At 30.8% G+C, this 20415-nt stretch overlaps 2 protein-coding genes and 1 long non-coding RNA gene across 3 annotated transcripts; 2 read left to right on the top strand and 1 right to left on the bottom strand.

The window, feature by feature from the left end:
- The first annotated feature begins 1893 nt into the window (after positions 1–1893).
- Positions 1894–2298, top strand: LOC137809058 (S-protein homolog 4-like). Its single transcript, XM_068610200.1, has one exon. It carries the CDS (start codon positions 1894–1896, stop codon positions 2296–2298), a length of 405 nt encoding a protein of 134 aa, XP_068466301.1.
- A 1674-nt stretch (positions 2299–3972) lies between these two features.
- On the top strand, positions 3973–4377 carry LOC137809057 (S-protein homolog 3-like). Its single transcript, XM_068610199.1, has one exon. It carries the CDS (start codon positions 3973–3975, stop codon positions 4375–4377), a length of 405 nt encoding a protein of 134 aa, XP_068466300.1.
- Positions 4378–9487: 5110 nt separating this feature from the next.
- On the bottom strand, positions 9488–9853 carry LOC137809622 (uncharacterized). The gene is made up of 2 exons (XR_011080790.1): positions 9824–9853; positions 9488–9706 (listed from the first exon to the last, which is right to left on the bottom strand). It is a non-coding gene; the product is annotated as an uncharacterized lncRNA (long non-coding RNA).
- Between the last annotated feature and the right edge of the window lie 10562 nt (positions 9854–20415).

Genomic DNA, 20415 nt, shown 5'->3' with positions numbered 1-20415 from the left:
TTGCTACTACCATGTTGCATGTAACTTGTCCTTATGCTCAGATGCATAGAGTATCACTTGTTTTCCCAACATATTTGAGTTCATTGATGAGGGATCATACTAACAGCTGCATTTGGTCTTGTTAGAGTAAATGTATACCACACCACACCCCCAATTGTGTACAGATTATGGGTAGGGTACGAGTGAAATTATGTAAATTCAATGTTTTTCCCCTTATATTATTATGTAAATGTATCATGTTGAATTATATAATAGATTTGATTTTTTTTAACTAGTTTTCAATAGTTTTCATTGTGTAATACGATTTACTTTTAATTTGTACAACTTCTTAAACTATGTATTTGAAGTTCATTCCTATTTAGCTTGATTGAATTTTGAGTGAACAGGTTTGATTTTTTTTTTTATAAAATGGTCCAAATACCATTTTAAATAGGCATTAATAATACATGTAAAAATAGCCACCGAAACTGATTTGGTGATTTGGGGACTATATCTACAAGTTGTTGTTTAGCGGCCGAAACAGCTGTAATTACAAAAATAAGAAGAAGAAGATTCTTTAATCTCTGTCTTTAACATAAGTAACTCCATTTTTTGTATGCATTGTTCTACAGCCATGTTTCTCTAGGTTAACATATGTAGTTGTTGCATCAATTCTCTATCATAATATAAAGGTACATACATTTTCCTAAGGGCTGACCTAAGCTCATTCCAATACCTTATTTGGGGAAAATTATGTTACCTAAGATCTCTTGTATAGGCTGAACACCAAGTCATGGCTGACTCCTGAAAACTAAGGGTAGATAAGGTAATCCTCCTCTCATTATCTATTTGGTGAGCTTAAAAAGTTTTTTCAACCTTCATCTCCCAAGTTAGGTAATCTTCTATGCTTGATGAACCATGGAAGAAAGGAAGGTCAATCTTAGGTTCTTTAGGCACATGATGGGTTTGATGTCTATGGTGTCTAAGATTTTGTTGGTAGAGTAGTATGTGTTTGTGATGAATACTATAATCATCTTGGCTTTGGGAAGAGATTATATAATTATTGTTTCTATGTTTTTGAAACCCTCCCCATAACTACTCCTAAACCTTTCTCTATTCCTCTCTTGTGAAATCATAAATTGAGAAAACATTTCCTTCAAATGGAAATTTTCTTTTGTTTGTTTCGCTAGTGTTTCATGGACATCAAAAAAATCTTGAGTGTTAAGATTGTGATGAATACTAGATTGATGTGAATGATCATCCATTTTTGAATTAAAATAGAAATTGTTTTCACAAAGATTTAAAAACTCAACTTGAGTGATAAAAGATTTTCAGAAAGATTTTTTTTTTTTTTTTTGAAATATGTCAATGATTCAAGTATGAGTTTTCTCCAAGTTCACTCCCAGAAAAGTAAGGTGAGTCACAATGAACTACTTAAGTATCAAAACTTTCTTAATCAGAGCTTACCCCAGATAGTTCTCAACACAAGTTCTCTCAAAGAACTTCAAAACAATTTTAGAACGAAGGTGGGTGTGTGAATGAAAATAATGAAATTATAGATCAAAGGAAGATTTACTAAAGACAATAAAATATAAAAATCCTATGTGTCATAGAGACTTAAAAGAAAGAAAATAAAGGAATGAAAGTAAAAGCAATTAAAAACATATTAAAATCTACATTTAAAGTACAATAAATTATATTTAATAAAATATTGTCATTTACAAGCATAAACATTTGTGTTATTATTCTAATGGTTGATTGAGTTGTTTCTTAAAAGTATCATTGAATGCACTGATTCTTTTGTCATTATGTTTTCCGTAAAAGTTATCTTTTTTCCATTATATATTTCTTACCAACCTCATTTCTCTTGTATACTTCAATATTGTTCATCAAATATTGAGAAAAGGTGCAACAATGGGTATCTTTGGTAAAAGTGTATCATTCATATGGGTATTGATCCTTATAGTGTCATCTGCAAACAATTCTAGAGTTTTTGGACAGTTGATTATTGAGGTGACAAATGCTTTGGACAATGGAAGTTTAGACTTAACCGTTGCTTGTCCCAATATTGATGGTAAAAGTTACCTTATGCATCCTGGTGGTTTCCATGAATGGATTAATAATGGTGTTGCTACTCAATCAGGAGGCCCATCGTTCCTTTGTTCTTTTCAGTGGAAAGGAGCATCTCACATGTTTAACATGTACGTTCCTTCTAGGGACAATGATTGCGAAGAGTGTCATTGGTTTGCCAAAGAAACTGGACCATGTAGAGTTTATAACCGTCCCAACAAACCTACCATTTGCTCTAAGTGGGATTGAAATATATGTTTATCTTTATTTTTGCTATTAGATCTAGAATCTAGGTTTCACAATTTAAAGTTTTCTTCCGGAAATTTACCTATTATATCATCCAAATAAATGAGTAATATTATTGATTTTTCATGTCTTTGAAATTTGAGTTCAAAAAATTTATTTATAGTATTGAATTGCTCTTGATTTTAACTCTTGATTTCAATATAAAGAAGATTATGAGGAGAATAAGAATGTAACATTTCTTGCAAATCAATTTTTTTTTTCTTTTGTTTTCTAATGAAGAAAGGAATTAATTGTGCGTCTTTTTGTGAATCACACGTTTTTGCTTTATTTTATTTTTCATCGTTTGAACTTTGCTTGGGTTTGGAAATGAATTTTTGGATGTCGAGTTAAAGACAAAAACAAGAGAAAAATGAAGTTGTTTTGATTACGAGAAAGATAATAAAAAAAATAAGGAAAAATTTATCAAATTTATGATTGATGTGATATGTGTAATTGATAAAATGTAGACTTCATATTTATGATAATATCAAACTAAAAAGACAAATGTAAACTAAAAATTCTTAGTATCTCCTATATTTCAAGAACTTTCTTTCACAAACCTTCCTTGTCATACCCAAACATTCAAATCAATTTTCAAGCAAATTTGTGTTAAATCTACTTATGTCCTATACCTCTAATCCACCATATTCTTTTATTTTGCATATTTTGTTCCAAGAAATCCAATTTATTTTCTTTCCATCACACCATAAAAAATTATATTGTATTTTTCCTAATGGTAGAAACAACTTGTTTTGGAATTTTAAAAAAAAAAAACAACGGCGAGAAGTAATAATAGATTTGAACGAGTAATCATTCCAACAAAAGATAAAAACTTATCTTTCCACCTAGTTAGTTGTGTTCTAATTTTATATCGCATCCCATAATGCTATTTTTTTTGTTACCCCATCTTCATTCCCATACAAGAGAAAAACGTATACATAATTTCACAGTTTGGTATAGCCGCATATGTCTTACGTAAATATGAATTCCAACAATTTTACTTTCCATATAGTTCACTTTTATATAGGAGACAAATTGAAAACAACTCATAATTGATTTTAAAACAATCACATTTTCAATTGTGATAGTACAAAACAATAAAGTGTCATTTGCATACTATAAATTGTTCACTTCAACCTCCATATTTCCCACTGGGACACTATGAAAAATATTCTTTCTAATTGCTTGTATGACAACACCAACCACTAAAAAAATGACTTTAATGAAGATCATTGATCAGATCAAAAAATGAATTTAATCAATGAACATTTTTTTAACTTTCATTAAATTCGACAAGTTTATGATATAACTTGGCAAAATATTCAAAGTTTAAAACATCCAACTTAAGTTTCAAAGGTTTATTGTAAGAAGTTATATTAAAAACATGTTAAAATCTACATTTAAAGTAAAATAAATTATATTTAATAAAATATTTTCATTTTCAAGCATAAATATTTCTGTTATTATTCTAAAGGTTGATTGAGTTGTTTCTCAAATGTATCATTGAATGCAATGATTCTTTTGTCATTATGTTTTTCGTAATAATTATCTTTTTTTTTTCATTATATATTTCTTACCAACCTCATTTCTCTTGTATACTTCAATATTGTTCATCAAATATTGAGAAAAGGTGCAACAATGGGTATCTTTGGTAAAAGTGTATCATTCATATGGGTGTTGATCCTTATAGTGTCATCTGCAAACAATTCTAGAGTTTTTGGACAGTTGATTATTGAGGTGACAAATGCTTTGGACAATGGAAGTTTAGACTTAACCGTTGCTTGTCCCAATATTGATGGTAAAAGTTACCTTCTGCATCCTGGTGGTTTCCATGAATGGATTAATAATGGTGTTGCTACTCAATCAGGAGGCTCACCGTTCCTTTGTTCTTTTCAGTGGAAAGGAGCATCTCACATGTTTAACATGTACGTTCCTTCTAGGGACAATGATTGCGAAGAGTGTCATTGGTTTGCCAAAGAAACTGGACCATGTAGGGTTTATAACCGTCCCAACAAACCTACCATTTGCTCTAAGTGGGATTGAAATATATGTTTATCTTTATTTTTTATATTAGTTCTAGAATCTAGGCTTTACAATTTAAAGTTTTCTTCTGGGAATTTACGTATTATATCATCTAAATAAATGAGTAATATTATTCATTTTGCATGTCTTTGAAATTTGAGTTCAAAAAATTATTTCTGGTATTGAATTGCTCTTGATTTTAGCACTTGATTTCAATATAACGAAAATTATGAGGAGAATAAGAATGTAACAGTTCTTGCAAATCACACGTTTTTTCTTTATTTTGTTCATCGTTTGAACTTTGATTGGATTTGGAAATGAATTTTTGGATGTGTTTTTAAAGACAAAAACAAGAGAAAAATGAGGTTGTTTTGATTAAGAGAAAGAAAATATAAAAATAAGAAAAAAAATTATTAAATTTATGATTGATGTGATATGTGTAATTGATAAAATATTTTGTTTAACTAGATAAATGTGTAAGATTATAAATATGATTAAATTTTCTTGTGTATAAATAATTAAAATTTATGTAAAAATATTTAAATTTTGGCACATAGATTTTACATAAATAAATTTTGAAATTTTTCAAAATCTTAAATAAACACAAATTCTAAATTATTCAAAATAAAAAATAAATATAAATCTAAATTATTTAATGTCGTATTTAATAAAATCCGAAACATGAAATATTTTTAAATTGTCTTATAAACAAATTAAAATTTATGTACAAATATTTTTAAATATTTGGCACATATATTTCACATAAAAAATTATTAAATAAATAGATCATCAATTATTTAATGTTTTATTTAAATAAAAATATAAAATAAATAAACTTTATAAATTATTCAAAATCATAAATAAATAAAAATCTACATTATTTAATATAATATTTAAATAAATAAATATAAAAAGTTAATTTCATTAATATTATATTATTTTTATATTTTTATCTTATTATAATTAGAATTAATGTAAGGATCTAGAAAATAACCTTAGAGTAGAAGTGATATATTTTAAATGATACCTGAATATTTTATTATTAAAATGAAAATGACATATAAATAGAAAATTCAGTTATTATCAGTTTGGCGATCGGAGTCTGCCATTGGACTATTAGCAGTGAACCCTCCGATCAGAACCTCTTATAGAGTAAGTTCATTATGTGGTGCAGGTTAAATTACCTTTAGGCTTTTGGTAGATTTGGAGCTCCTAGTGAGCATCAACTAAAGTTCAGGTAAGGAAAGCTAGTTTTAAATTGTCAAATAGAACCCTAGGCTAGAAGATTTGGATGTGGGGGTGACGTGGTCACCAGTTTCAAATTTTCTTGCAAGATCTCTTGTTTTTGTGTAGATTGGAAATTGTTTGAGATTGAAATGAAAAATTTAGATATAGTAGATGGTGTAGAATGTATGTAAGTGTAGAATGTATATATTGTATTTGAAAAAGGTTTGTGATGATTTTCTTGACAATTTCAGAGCATATATTTTGATTATTTCGTGATGATTCAGTTTATGAACTAAAAATTGTTTGTGACAATTTTTAAAGTAAATTGTGAGTTGATTATTTAGAGAATTTCTATGTTGATTGTAATATGAATTCTGGTGTTTTTGAGATAAATTAGTTGTTGGGTTTAACAATTGGTGATCAAACTTTAATTTTCATGTTGTGGTTTTCCCATCCTTTTTATTAAATAATGTTGGATATATGTAAAGTAAAAAGAAGAACATTTATTGTTCATGCTCTTTTCTTTCATTCTATAAATGCTATACAATGTTGGATAATACTTTTCTTTTTCTCCTTTTGTAATTGGTGTAACAATCTTGCAATAATTCTAAATATTGAAGTATTACAATACATGTTGGAATTAGTTCTTGCTTGTGCAAATTTGAAGAAGTTGAGGACTGTTGGATATAGTTGTAGTTGAGAGATAATTTTCTTTCATTCTCCTTTTATTGTCTCTCTTTTTGGGTAGTAAAACTTGATGTTATTTAGATACACTTTGGAGCCCTTTTGATTCAAGACATTTATATGATTAGTAAATGAATTGTTGTGTGTTTTGGAAATTCTAAAATTTGGAATGATTTGATTGTTTGATGTTGGAGATTGTGATGTTTAGAATATGAATTTTAATCAAACATAGTATTTTCAGGAAAGAAAATACCGTGTTAAGATTGTTTAGGATGTGCATTGACTAGGGATTCGTCTACAAGGAGATATCCTGACTCTCTTGAGATAATGGAATCCTATAGATGAAGTTATTCAGGTGGTGAGAGTCGAAGGAGGTTCATATGAATGCGTAAGTTGTTTGAAAGATAACTAACTTGACCTGTTATATGAGTTAACTTTGTCATACTAGGAGAGATATGATATTGAGATTCTTTATGCGCATAACTGTGTGGATTTCACAGTGAGATAGTATGACAGGTGCAGATCTCTGAGTCTAAGTTAACCCACGAGTCTTCCGGAAGTAGAGTCAAGTATCTATGTGTTGTGAGTCAGTAGAAGTCTGACATATGAAAGATGAATTTTATGAATGTAATACACTTGATGGTTTGAGAAATCATATGAGAATTGATGAATTATGCTTATAAATTTGAAATTTAAATTATATCAAAACTTTTTATATTGATAGCTTACCTGTTATTTGTTTGTGTTGATGATCGTGTTTTACACGGGAGAAGATGAGATTGCAGGTAATAGAACTCCTTAGTGAGCAGTTGAAGGATGAGAAAGTAGTATATGTTTATTTGTAATTAGATATTGTTTGTTTTACTTTTATTTCATTATATATGGGTAAAATTAAGAATGTTACAATTAATACTATTATTTATTATTATTACTTTTAACTTTTATAATAATATTAAATACTTTTATTATATTAAAAAATTACTGTTTTATTCTTATTTTAAAGTAAGAGGTAAAAGATATTACGTTTTAACTCTTGTGATTAAATTTATATTTAATATATCCTTCAGTTTACGTGTGTTTTTAATGGGTGAGATTAAACTTTTTTTTATTAATCTTAATAAATTTACGTGTGTTTTATTAACTGTTATTTAATATATCTCTCTCTCTCTCTATATATATATATATTAATTTTCTTTATTTATTTATAATTATAACATTTAATCTCTAATTACCTATTGATATTTTTATTTATTTATATTTATGTAATTTAATTTATCTTTTCATTGATCATGTTCATTTATTTATATTTGTGTTATTTAATTTATATTCGGTTATGCATTTATTATAATTATGTCATTTAACCTCCTTTGATTCTCATTATTCAATTTATGATTACATTCTTTAATTTATCTTCATAATGCATTGATTCTATCTATTAGTTTATATTTTTATTATTTTATTCTTTTACAATGTATTGATTTAATTATTTGAAGTTCTTGTTTTGATTCTTATATTTTATATTAATTGAAATATAATCTTTTTATAATATATAAAGTAATAATAAAAATTAAGTAAAAGTAATTATTATTTTTTATTTAATGAACTTGGATAAAAGAAAGTTACATATATGTTTTATTATTATTTTTATATCTTTGTATTTGTTTAAATTGTGTGTATAAATTATTCATGCATTAAGTTAAGGTCATGCTAATGAATGAGTCATTATATTTGGAAAGTCATAGTTTGATACACTGAAGGATGAAAAACAGAGACCATGGTGAGATCTAAGGATGTTATTTATCAAGTAATTGAATATCTAGTTCATAATAACGCCTATCTTTGTGAGTCGACAAATGATCGATATTCTCGATAAAAATAATTATAATTGTACTAATGTTTTTAATGAGAAATACTCAACTACCTAATCACTTCTCATGTAACTTTTGATGTTAAATTTAAGACAAGAAAGTAAATGCTAGTGAAAGTAAACTAGCTGAGTCCTAAGGTGAAAGTGCAATTGACACTAAGAGCCCATTGACACACTTCCACCATTAATGAACATGTAACTAAAAAAATGTCTATTGGGATTGCCTTTAGAGAAAAATTCTGAATCAACCCAAAAGTAAAATTACACAAAAGTTCTGTGATAAAAAAAATTTAAGAACAAAAGAACACAATCTTGATGAAATTCCTTGAAGTTTCTTGATGTGGAAGATGAATAGTAAATTTTTCATTAAATTTTCTTGTCTTCTTCTCTTCTTTTATATATTTTATCTATGCAAAGTATCACCTCAAAGAAGAAATCTAAAAGTCCTCTTCCTGAACACCAAAAAGATGAATAACAAATTATCCACTGAATTTTCTTGTCTCCTTCTAATGGAGGACGATCCCAGCCATAAAATAATCAGGCTCAGAAGAGGAAAAGTGTTGATCATAAGACTCTTTTTTAGAAGATTCTCCTTCTGAAGCCTTGTAAAATTGTACATAGTAAATATGGTTTCAATTTTAGTCTTTAATTTTGTATAGGATTTTTGGGCCTTGTATTTGGTCAAATTTTTGGGAAACAAATGGCATCCAATAAAACACCACATGGCCTCCTACATGGCGCCTTCCCCTTGCATTCCCAAAGTGACTTTTCTTCTCATTCATGAATACTTGGGCACCTCCTACCTTGTTTACTCTTCTCCCTTGTGCCACATGTCTTCTCATGGATGGATAGCTTTTGAATGCATCACTACAAAAAAACGTGTATAATGCGGCGGTTATTTTCGTAAAAACTGGCGTTTTTAACCGCCGCATTATACGTCTGTGGCGGTATTGCGTACCGCCAGAATTCTTGCCGCCACAAAGTTTAATGTGGCGGTCAATTAAGAACCGTTGTAGCAGACGCCATATTATGCATTGTATAAAGTGACGGTTTTAAGCGTGTAATTGACGTCAGTTATAAATGTCGTAATTTTAAAACTGGGTACACCAATTCTAACGTAAATAGTGGCAGTTTTAACCGCCACTTAATACGATATAATATAAATTTAATTTAAATTTTAATATTTATAATAATTAATTTAATTTCGTTTTATAATTTGATTTCATAATATTATTTAATTTTATATTATAATTAAATTTCAGTACGCAATTAAATTTCATAATATAATTAAATTATAAGATAAATTAATTTTATAATAAAATTATACCTCATAATATAATTAAAATTGATAAATATAATAATAAGAAATGATTTTATTCATTCATTAAGATAACAAAGTTTATAATGTCAAACTAATCCAAAAAACAATTAAATTAAATTGTCAAAATGTAAATTTTATTTGAATATATTACAACTAATGTCATAGTCCTAATTCTAATTTGTCTTGTTGCCTCCACTTGATCCAATAATATTCTGGTTCAGTGATGAAGTACGACTTCCATCATCCAGTGTCTGAAATTAATTAAAATATATTTAGAGTTAATTTTCAAATTTTAAAAAATAAATGAAAAGAATATTATATATCCAAGGAGTGTGCATGAATTAAGGAGTGTGCATAAAAGCCCATACCCTCCTGGCATGGCATATATTAAAAGCCCATACCCTCAGAAGAAATACCAACAGAACCAGGTTGAACCTGGAAAACTCAATCATAATCAACTTATATTAAAAAGTATAATAAAACTCTTCAAAATAGGTAAATAAACCAACACTAAAGCATCCCTACCTGATTGAGGTAAGTAACCTTGATAAACCAGGTGGCCCTAAGCAATGGAACGTTATTCCTCATAACAACATCTAAAAGTGATGCCCTTTTATAACCATGAGGAACATGATCAGCTAAAGAGCGTAATCGCTTGTGCTGCTGAGATAAACCCTATAATAAAATAATTAACAGAATTAGCAATATAACCTGAACCACCAAGTAAAGTTCAAAAAATAGTATTTAAGGATTTTACAGCCATAACAACCTGCAAGCTTTAACAGAAAAAACCTAAGAAAATGGTCATATTAACCCATATAACAATTCTCCTAAATTGAAAAAATCCACGAATAGCTAATTTTGTTCAGAGTGCTATTCAACATATAAGCATTCCAAATCCCTCCATATTCACATCATGCAGGCAATCACATCAACATACGACCATCTACTACTATTTTACTAACCATTCAAAACCCAGTTCTTCCTTTATATAAATTTGCCAAAAATGTTTTAGAAACAAATGTGAGGGGTGCCACGACTGGTATACAGCATGTTGCACAAAGAAGAGAATAGTAGGAGTAAAACTATCACTAAGTATACCTCATTCCATTTTTTCTGGAAGTCCTCACCACAAGGTCTTAGTTCAGGGAAAATTCCAGACCTGGAAAGTTGTGATCCTGAAAGAGCTACACCATATACTTGACCAACCTATCAAATCAAACACATGTAGATCAAACACCTTCATAACAACTGAGATATGTAGAGTGCATTAATTCCAAAATAAGCTAAAAAAAAGCTACCATGATTATATACACTTTAAAAGTAATGTTCAACAAGGATAAATAAATTATAAGACATATTAAAGATCATCACCTTCCTCTTCTGAGCACGAGATTCATTAATGGCCCTCAGACGTTTTCTAATAGCCTGGAAAATAGATGAAAAAACTACAAGTTAACCTATATCCGCATAGACTTGCAATGAAAACCAAAAAAAATTAAGAGCTCAGACATATAAACAAAAATAAAGTGGGAAAAAATATCTCAAAAAATACATGAGACAAAAGAGTCACCTCTTTGCAATTAAGAACAACATTCTTGTTAAAATGCGGAACCTGATTCAAAGAAATTTCTCTGGCTTCCTGACAGATACAAGAGCAAGGCAATGTCAGAAAATAGCAGACACCAGACCAAAAGGGTAGGTTTGAACAATTGAAACTACTCTATTTTAATGAAAGCACAATTTAACTTCTATATTTTTTGTTACTCCCCAATGAAAGCTATGATTTTAAAGAATGTACGTGTGTGACCTATCATTATTTCAACAGCCTTGAACAGTATAAGAACCATATGAGAAATTTAAAGGGAAAATTTGCAATATCAACTCCACGGACACTAACAAAGATACACGCAGATAAACCAAATGTAACAGGATCATCACACCAACATAAGAATTATTACAAGTACGACATAGTAATAATACTACCAACCAAAACATAAATACCCATTTTGAAAAATACTAGACATCTTTTTATCATGAAGTTTTGCAGTTATTCTCCATAGCTGGGACGAACCATAGTGTGAAAGAAAAATTATTTATCAACTATTTAGAAGAAAAAGGGCTTAAATGAAAAGGACAGTATCAAAACTTGAATATGTCAAGATCGCTGCACACTAACTAAGATGGAAAAGCAAAGGAAAAGCAGAAAAGTGTTACGCATGTCCAAACCTATTTCCTTTTTAAAAGAACGAAGAATTTGACAATTGATTTTGGTTCCTGATGAATGGATGTAATCATGTAATTGATATCTCTATGGTGTTCATTATAGAACTCATTCTCCACGATTGGTATCAATCGAAACTAGATTGAAAAAATCACGAATATATTAATCAACAGCCAGACAAGAACTTAACATTAGCAATCAAACCTAGAGATAAAATCAAAGAGTTAATACACTAAAAAAACTAGCAGAGAATACGAGCAGAGAATTGTACCTTGAAATTTCAGCTGCTTTTTTAAGCATTGGACTTCTCTGTTGGCAGATTTCTCCCCTTGGTGGATGATTAATCCTTATGTGGAAATGTTGAGTAAGTTTGGTAAGGGTTGGTGGCAGGAGTAGTATCACTAGTGGTTATATCTAGCTACACTTATGGGAAGTTTATTCTCTTTTTTGTGGTGATAATCTTTTGAGCATGCTGGTTTTTACAGGAAAAGCCTTGATCAGGGAAATAAAAGTGCTTAGCACACAATCACCCTGTGCCTGCTGTCAAAAACGTTGTGTGCAGGTTTTTTCTGCATAATTTTAGCAGCAACCTTGGTATTTTCCCACTTTCTTAGCTTTTCTTCACCCAATCAATAATCCATAACTCACATTCATGTTCCCTTCATGTTCCTATACTGCAGGTGACTTCACATTCTTCATCTTCCATGACCCTGCATGAACCAGCAACGGTTGTTGACATCCAATATACCTTACATGGCCACCTGCAGGGTTCATTAACAATGTTCCATTCCTTATTTCATCTGCATACCCAACACAAACGCTCTACACCCTTGCTACCATTCTTTCAACCATACTTCCATTCTGTTTCCATTCTTCTATATTCTACATTCCAGCAGCAGACCACAATTTGATTTGTGTACTTCTACATTCCAACGTATACACACCAACAAATTGAATGATTAAAACAGAATTTCTGCAACCAAATTCAAGATCCTTTCTCCATGTAGCTCCCAAGGTGATCGTGCATACCACTTGCTCTGCTCCACACACAAAACCTCATAATTAAAGCTTCTTGCAAATGCTGCTACCGCCACTCTACCTTGACCTGCACAAACCACACCAGCATTCTTTGTCTAACATCAACCAAATGCTGCTACCGCCACTCTACCTTGACCTGCACAAACCACACCAGCATTCTTTGTCTAACATCAACCAACTTCAAACCTCCCTTTTACACCTCCAATCGGCTTCTAGCTCCAAGTCTGGCATCAGAGTTACCTGGAAGCCACCTAGCAAACCCGATCACCCTTGGAGCAGCACCTTCAGCCAGCACCTGCTCTGTTTAACTCTCAAATGAGTGATATGGAAACTCTCAAAGTGAATTAAGAGATCCTTGTGCTGAACAGAACCACAAAATCCAAACCAACGAAGTTATTGGTTTCTAAAGAAGAAAAAGATCTCATTGAGAGATAATGAGCATTCCTTCCACCAACGAATCCCAAATCTGCTAACGATTTTAACCTATAACAATTTCAAAAAATACACTCCCAAGACAGAGGTTTAGGGTTTCGTGAGCACAGACCTGAAAAACCTGGCGCGAAGGCGACAATGGCGGACTCAGGGTTTCTTGAAGGTCAGAGGAACAACCTTGAGCGGAGCGGCAATGGCGGACAGAGGGTTTCCAAAGTGGTGCGGCAATGGCGGACCTTGGGTCGTGAAGGTTGCGTTAGCGGAGAAGGAGAACAAAAAACGCTGCTGGTTTCATGAAGACACTACAAGACGGTTTCCAAAGTGGGAGACAATGTTGGTTTCCAAAGAAGAGGAAGACAAAATGTTGGCTTCATGAAGACACGAGGGAGAAGAAGTTGGTTTCCAAAGTGGGAGACAAGGTTGGTCCAAAGAGTGGGAGACAAAGCTCGTCCACTGGTTCAAAAACAAAATTAATTTTTAACAATTTTTTTATTTTTTTTAAAATGAAAATAAAGAGGAATGGTATAAGAGGGAAAGCAAAAGCGGGAATTTTATTTTTGGAGGATAATTATGGCGGTTAAAAATGCCATATTCTAAAGGATCATTGTGGCGGTTACTAAAATGTCGTATTATACGGCAGATTGTGGCGGTTATTAATAACCGCCATATTAAAACCGTCGCATTATACAAGTTTTTTTGTAGTGCATGCACTGTCATATTGCAAATCATGAATGGAGTGTTTTAGAGGTACCACATGTCTCTCCATGAATTGCGAGTTTTTGAGAGCTTTAATGGTCACTTTGGTTCTATAAATAGAGAGCTCTTGTACATTTGTAAGACTTGATTTGATAAATGTATTTTTGCCATTTTGGCATCAGAATTTCTCTCAAATCTCACTTTTTCTTTTGCTCTCACTTTCTAAGTGTAGAAGCCTTAGAAATTGCTAGAGGGTTGGTCTAACCTCCTTCCTAGCACCCTTCTCCAATTCTCATGCCTAAACCCATTCATTCTTACCCATTATTGATAAATTATTTTATTATCATGTATTTTCCAATCATCCCAACCATTCAATTCGAAGAATTTATGGAAGGAGCAAGGATAACTTCATCAATTGGTAATTAGATGTAATGTGAGCGTAGTAATTTACCTACGAACAGTGTGTTCGTGGGTAAAGGAAACAATAGTTATTTTTAAATTCAGCATATTTGTAGTCTTAAATTTACCTACGGATTTAGATCCGTGGATATTTGTAAGTAATGATGAATCTACAAATGTTTCTATGAGTATGAGTTGCACACCATGTGTTTATGGAAATGTCTTATATGAAAAAGTCATTGTATAAGCTTTTGGTGCATTTTGGTTTTAGTTTTTAGTTCTAAAACTTACTATTAGATCATTAGTAAGTATTTACATTACAATTTTTAGTGTGTCTAGTAGTTTTGTTCTATTTCTTGAATTCTTTAGGGTTCTATCTTGCTGCCAGAAATGTGTAAAATTGCTCTGGATTGGAAAATTTATTGTGATCAATATACTTGTCCAAATCAATTGAAGTTTTATTTCTCAACTTTTCAAAATGTCATCGATGTTGGGCTTAAAGGCATGTCCTAATTCTAAATAGAAAAATTATGATAAATTTGAAAAGCCAGGACATTCAGTGTTGAAAATTGGGTTTGAGCGATAATTTTTCGGTTTTTTATTTTTCAAAAACAATCCAGTGATCTGTTTGACTTAAAATTTCGAGAGAATGATGCTTAAGATGTAAGTTGTATCTAGTTAAAATTTCAAAACCAAATTACTTATATAACATTTTATATGATTTTGGGAAGCCTCATTGCCAGTGGCAAATGTAGTCTGTTTTTGGTTTTTAATCTACTCTAATGCCTTTGATAAGTTCCTTTTGTGGTACCATTTATTTTCTTGTGCTTTATATCTTGTTTGTCATTTTTTGAATTGTATTTCAGTTATGTCTACATATATTTCTAAACTTTGAGTTTAGCCTTTTCAAATTAGCTTTTCATCATTTTATTTCTTGAAATCTTGGAGAACAGTGTGAACATTCTTGGAAGACAGTTGATGAAACTTTTCATCTGCACTTTTTAAGCTTTCTTGTGACTTTTAGAGTGCTATCAAAGGAGAATAAGAGACATAAAAGGGAGATGGATTGATTGGAATTCAAAACACACCAAATATTGCACAAAAGGATCAAGAATAGTGAAGGTTTTGAGTTGGCTATATGATAAGTGCCTAATTTCACTAATATTGCATATTAAAATGTAGGCACTTATGAGTATTAATTGCTAAAATAAGTATATAATAATCCCTAATTTAAGAATTTTTACCTTTTTACATATTTTATGATCTTTATTTGAATAAGAACATTTTATTCCCAAATTTGATGTTAATTTCAGGTTTTTAAGGAAGAATGGAGATGATTGGGCTTAAGAGGAATAATATAAGCTAAAAGGAGAAAGCTGGAAAGCCCCGGAACACACAAAAGTGCAAAAAGCCCAACTCAGCATCAGAACATCTTGCTCAAGCGAGCTCATTCTCGCTTGAGTGAGAATACTCCAGTAGCATTGGACAAAATCGACGTTTTGCTTGCTCAAGTGGGCTATTTTTCACTTGAGCGAAAAAGTGCCAAAATCATTGGACCATTTTATGTTTTAATCAACAAGTCCTTTATCGCGATGCAAAAAGTCACCTCTAGCAAATTAGTTTAAATAAGGGACTTGAAGCTCGACCTTAGTGTGCAAGATTGAGAGGAAAACACCATTGAGTGACTTGTAACCCAATTGAGAGAATATAAGGTGTTAGAAGATGTGTGGCTAATTCTACCCTTTGGGATTGTGAGTAATTTGTTGAAACTCTTATGTATTGAGGTGATATCTTAACATAATATTCAGTTCTTGATTGATTATTGGTATTATTGTTTTGCTTCTAATTCTTGATCTAGAATCTTAAATTTGACTTGAAAGTATTTTTAGGATTCTGACCTAAACAATAATACTTACAATACTTAAGTACTAGGAATATACTTGAAATGTTAATTGCTATGAACGTCTAATATTAAAAGATAAGTTGTTTTTATAAATATGCGAGAAATTGAATTTTAGGAAGCATCTTAATAATTTTATATGCGAGAAATCGATATAAATGATTTTTATACGGGTATAAATATCAATAAAAGGGCACAATATTGTCATGCTAATCAAAATAAAAAAGAGTGAGAAAGATGAAATTCAATCCCTATTTTTCCATTTGAAGCAACAGACTCTTTGACTTGTTTTCTTGTTAATTCTTGCTACCATAATAACTCTCAACAAACTTTTATTATTCTATTTATTATTTAGTGAAACTTTTACTTGAATATTCAATTGTTCCTTGTTGGTTCGATATCCGTCCTTAGGGACACATTATTACTTCTAAAAATGTGATACATGTTGAAACAAGTGGTGTTCATGTTTTGAAGAATTCAAATCCTTTGAAGGATGTTGAAGCCTCTGCTTTGCTTGATGTTGCTGTGCTGGTTTAAGCTTTGTTCTGGGGTAGTTTATATGTTGTAATCCACCCTGTGATTAAATCTAAAGCATTAGCATTCTCAATCTTTGTGAAAGTAAAATGTTTTCAAACTAAGTTAAAACAACCAATTGTTTTATCGAAACAACCGATTGTTTATACTTAGATGTTTTGAGAAAAAGATTGAAAACTGTTTTGAATGGTTGAACTGTTAAAGTACCAAAACAACAGATTGATTCGAGGAAACAACCGATTGTTTGTTTTGGGACCATAACAGAAAAATTGTTTTCTTGTTGACTGAGCTTTAAATGTTTTAACTGCTTACGCTCCAGTCATTAAATGCTTTGACCAATCTTTTAATGCAATTTAAGAGTTTGTTAAGATTTGATAACAAACTACATCTTTGAATAAATTCAGAAAAACAGATTTGACAATTAAGAATCTTTGACAAAGTTTTTCAAAAAAGTTTTTTCAAAGTGCTGAGATTGCTAAGGGTTTGTGATTTGATCAAAGTGTTGGAATAAGATTCTGCTTGTATTGATTTCAGATTATCTTCTGTAACAAGTGTAATCCTTGTACTCTGTTGAACAATTCGTTTCTGTGTTTGCTGAGATTGGCTGTGTGTTCTTGAGGTGTTCAAGATCAGCAATCTTAGTGTTGGCCAAGGAGAGTGTGTTTCTTGAGGTGTTCAAGGTCATTCTCTTGGTTGTTGTGTAAGTGATCAAATGGTGATTGCTTAGTGGATTTTCTCAGGGTTTCTGAGAAGACTGGATGTAGCTCTGGTTTGGAGTGAACCAGTATAAACAACTGTGTACAATCTCTCTATCTCTAACTCTTTAAATTAAGTTTATTTGTTGTTTGCTGGTATAAACCACTGATTGTTTCTACGAAACAACCGATTGTTTTTCTGGTACTACAGCTTTTGCTTGCTGTTTTGGCTGACTGAATTGCTGAATCATTTGGTTCCTGAGATAAATTCATTCTAGTTTTGAAAAGTTTGCGAAAACCCTCTTTAAACAATTCACCCCCCCCCCTCTCTAGTTTAAAGCCATCTTTTCTAACAATACACTTGTCGTAAAAGGTCATCACTATACCACAAAACATTTGAGTATATTTTTTAGCATTTAATTTCCTATCTTGCTAAGTGTAATTGCTTACTTTACCATTTAGTCTAGAAGTGTGCCAATTGACTCTAAGTGTCAGTTGCACTTCTATTAGGAAACACCTAGTTTCATTTCACTTGCATTTAATTGCTTTTACTATTTATATTGTTTCCTTTATTAATTATTGTGGCTTTTAGGTCTCCGTGGTTTTAGGAGAGTTTCCTTTCTTAGTATACTTTGAACCTTCCTTTGGTTTAGTAGGCTCATTTGCATATTCACCCCCACACTTTTAGTAGCTTTTCAAAAACTATTTTGGAAGTTACTTAAAGGGTCTTTTGTGAAGACTTCTAAGAAACACTCTAACTAGGAAAGACTTCATACTTAAGTAGTCCTTGTGACTCACCTCTCTTTCTTGGGAGTCTTCTTAGAGTCAAACTCTCTTAGAACCTTTAGGTGACAACCACAAAAAAAAAAATATTTTTGGAAACTTTTGGTTTCCTTTTTGAAAACACTATAAAAATATCTTTCTGGAAACTATTTTCCATTACTCTTGATAGACTTCAAAATACTTGTGAAAACCTTTTAATTTCTCAAAAGTCTTAACAATGAGTAATATGTCTCATGGTTCTAGTGTTCATGGGGAATTAGCAAAGAGGAAGAAGATGAACTTAAAAAAGAGATTCAAAATACATAGAGAGAGATTTGAGCTGAAAGAGATGTTTTCCCAATTTTTTATTTCCCAAGAGAGAAAAAGATAAAGGTCTAGGAATAGGCATGGGGAGGGTTCTTCTAGAAGAAGGAGCAATACTCATTTTTCTCCCATAAAGAAGATGAGAATAGTAGCCACCATAACTTAGACTACTATCAACAACAACCTAGACAACATAGACCTAACACTCCTCATACACATAGAGAGCAACACTCCTCATACACATAGTGACCTTCCTCCTTTTTTGGAAGAGAATATGTAGAAAAGTATCTGAACTGGGAGATGAAGGTGGAACAACTTTTTGAATGCCACCAAGTTGATCAAGAAAGGAGAGTGTCCCTAGCTACCTTGAACTTTCAGGGACCAACCATGTATTGATGGACTTCCTTAGTAAAAGACCTTAGATTCCATAATAACCCTCATATCAAATATTGGAATGAGCTTAGGTCTACCCTGAGAAAAAGACATGTCCCTTCTTATTATGATAGAAAGTTGATGTATAGACTCCAAAATCTCTACCAAAAAAATATGATTGTGGAAGAGTATAAGCAGATAATGGAGTTATTGATGATATGAGGGCATGTATTAGGAAATAACCTAGGATAACTATGACTAAATTCCATAGTAGTCTTAACTTAATTAGGGAAGGGTAGAGGAAAAATTTAAAAGAAAATCTTTTTCTAAAAGAAAATGGGCCAAACTATCTTAAGATAGAGATGAAGAGGGAGTGTCAAGCCTTCAAATATAGGAAAAAGAGCACGAGAAAAGGATTGAAAAATGATTTTAAAGAAAAACTTGGTTTTAAAGATTCTTCTAAAAGGTTAATTACAAGAGTGTTCAGTGATTTATTCCCACCATTTATTTACAAAGAGTGACTCCGTAAATAAATGTATTAACTAAAGAAAATATAATTTATTTTCCTTCCTCTCATATTATTAGGTGTCCTTACCAACCTAAACAAGGTCATTACAATACTTTATTTTTAAAAATTCTACACCCCCACAAAAGGATATCCTTCCTCCTAAGCCCAATGACTTTCCGTTTCCGATAAGATCACAATTCATTTTCTTAATGTACTTTCTCTATAAAAATAATACAAGTCAATTTTAATGTTTATAGAAAATTAACAATATATACATAAATATTTTATTCCAATTTAAATAATTTTCAGTATACTTTTCTATTCTTCACAGTAATGCATATTTTTCTGTTAGTTTTAAAAAAATTGTAATTTATATTTTTAAATTTAAAATTTAAAAGTACAAAATAGTATGCAATACCAAATAATAGAGTAGTTAAGATATAATATTTAAAGAAAGAAATTTAATTTGAAAAATTGCGATAGTCATTTAAAAGTGTAAGCAGTTAAAATTTAAAGAAAAAATGTAAAAATAAATAATAATATGATATTGAATATAAAAAAATGATAGAATGACAACCTTTGCTCCACTATACAACCTTCTTTCTATGCTTAAAATTTTAAATTTTACATAAAATGATAAAAATACCCTTTTTTATATCATTAATAAGAAGTTGTGTAATGAAGTTGTATAATGGAGTAAGATGTCACCATTGCTCTCGAATATAATGGAGCATGCGGGTGAAAACAGAGTATGAATGTATGTGTATAATATAGTATTATAAGGGTGAGGGGAAGAAGCGCGTAAAAGAGAATAAATAGTAAAGAAGGAAAAGCATGTAAATGAAAATAAAAGGAAAGGTGAAATCTGAAAAAGAAAGGAGTGGAAAGCGAAAAGTGGAGTGAGTGGCATAAAGTAACGTGGCCTGCCGACTCTCAAGCAATCTCGAATTCCACGCAACTGATTGCGCACCACCATCCCTATTAACCGTTGCCCTATCTTTTTCAACGCCTCGTACATTATCAACCATTAATGTCTAATAACCACGCAATATTATTCAAAACACACCACCACCCAC

The sequence above is a fragment of the Phaseolus vulgaris genome, chromosome 2 (genome assembly GCF_000499845.2).
Source record: "Phaseolus vulgaris cultivar G19833 chromosome 2, P. vulgaris v2.0, whole genome shotgun sequence".
NCBI classification, from domain to species: domain Eukaryota; kingdom Viridiplantae; phylum Streptophyta; class Magnoliopsida; order Fabales; family Fabaceae; genus Phaseolus; species Phaseolus vulgaris.
This window is presented reverse-complemented; position numbering and strand designations above follow the sequence as displayed.

Coding starts and splice junctions, on each gene's coding strand:
- LOC137809058 (XM_068610200.1), top strand. CDS start 1,894: ATGGGTATCTTTGGTAAAAGTGTATCATTCATATGGGTATTGATCCTT.
- LOC137809057 (XM_068610199.1), top strand. CDS start 3,973: ATGGGTATCTTTGGTAAAAGTGTATCATTCATATGGGTGTTGATCCTT.